At 47.2% G+C, this 1535-nt stretch overlaps 1 protein-coding gene across 1 annotated transcript; it reads left to right on the top strand.

Moving 5' to 3' along the window:
• Window positions 1–264: 264 nt before the first annotated feature.
• LOC138168576 (ubiquitin-conjugating enzyme E2 G1) lies at window positions 265–777 on the top strand. Its single transcript, XM_069097531.1, has one exon. The coding sequence runs from the start codon at window positions 265–267 to the stop codon at window positions 775–777; it is 513 nt and encodes a 170-aa protein (XP_068953632.1).
• Window positions 778–1535: the final 758 nt, after the last annotated feature.

The following is a 1535-nucleotide window of genomic DNA, read 5'->3' as shown; positions in this document are numbered from 1 at the left end:
AGTTCAAGGCCACAGTTGCAGCCGGAGAGGGGCGGGGCACAGTAGGAGGGAGGCGGGGCGGGGTCCAGGGGGCGGAGCGTGCAGCCAGGTGATGCAGGGCGCTCCATCACGCGGCGGTCTGGCGGCCTACCCGCCTCTCCTGACCTTCCTTCCGCCCTGGGCCTCAGGTGCCCGGTCTCCCCGTCACTGGCTCCCTAGCGGGCCGGAGCACCCTGCCCTCCCCTCTTCCGCTCTCCCCACCTCCCCCCCATGCTGACCGGGAGGATGACGGAGCTGCAGTCCGCGCTGTTCCTGCGAAGGCAGCTGACAGAGCTCAACAAAAACCCCGTAGAAGGCTTCTCAGCGGGCTTGATAGACAGCAATGACCTGTACCGATGGGAGGTGCTCATCATCGGTCCTCCCGACACTCTTTACGAAGGCGGCGTTTTCAAAGCTCATCTCACTTTCCCAAAAGACTACCCCCTCCGACCTCCGGAAATGAAATTCATCACCGAAATCTGGCACCCAAATGTTGACAAAAACGGGGACGTGTGCATTTCCATTCTCCACGAACCGGGAGAGGACAAGTATGGCTATGAAAAACCCGAAGAACGCTGGCTGCCCATTCACACCGTGGAAACTATTATGATCAGTGTCATTTCTATGCTGGCAGATCCTAACGGAGACTCGCCGGCTAACGTGGACGCAGCCAAAGAATGGAGGGAAGACCCAAATGGAGAATTCAAAAGGAAAGTTGCCCGCTGTGTAAGAAGAAGCCAGGAGACTGCTTTTGAGTGACGTTTGCGCAGCCACTCTAGTAGCTTCTTTTTTTAGGGTCTCCGTCTGAGAAACGTGGCACTGTTTTTATTTTCATTTCCCCCCCCTGCATTCTTCTCATCTGTTGCTGGACTGTTGTAGCAACTTGCCAAACACTGGCAGAGACTTGGCTGCTGTTAAATGTGCCAGTTATCGATGCTTAGGAGAGACTAACAAAGGCCACCTTAAGGATGATTACAAAATTTGAATTCTGATGAACTGCCTTAACCTTCTAGAACAATTATAAAAACATGTACATAGCACAACATAATCTGGATAATATATACATACATATACATACTGTTCATGTACATTCCGAATACACAATGTACCAAATGATGCTTCTTTTAGTTGGGATAAAACTCCTGTACATTCATTCGAAAGATTTTAGCAGGTTTTCTTTCCCTATCCCTATTGTTTCTCTATCAGTTTAAAGAGACTCTTAAAGTATGTCAGTTATAAACCAATTAGGATTAAAGTCCATTTAATTTTCCTTTAAACCACTGAGGTTTCATTAAAATCTTTCATTTACTAGACTTTTGTATTTGTTTAGAGACATTCCTCTTTGCTCTTGTATCTTACTCTGGCAGAAAGTTCAATGATGACTTGGTAGGGAGAGTAATCAACAAGTTTTTCCTTTTTTTTGTAATCCAAATGCATTAATTCTTTGGATTGCTTGCAGCAAGAGTTCTTGAATCTACTTTTTTGCTGCTTCTAAAGTCCCCTAAATGAAATTAACC

This window comes from Petaurus breviceps, unplaced genomic scaffold (assembly GCF_028583685.1).
Source record: "Petaurus breviceps papuanus isolate PSGF00001 unplaced genomic scaffold, PetGlider_PUasm1.0 37, whole genome shotgun sequence".
NCBI lineage: Eukaryota > Metazoa > Chordata > Mammalia > Diprotodontia > Petauridae > Petaurus > Petaurus breviceps.
This window is presented reverse-complemented; position numbering and strand designations above follow the sequence as displayed.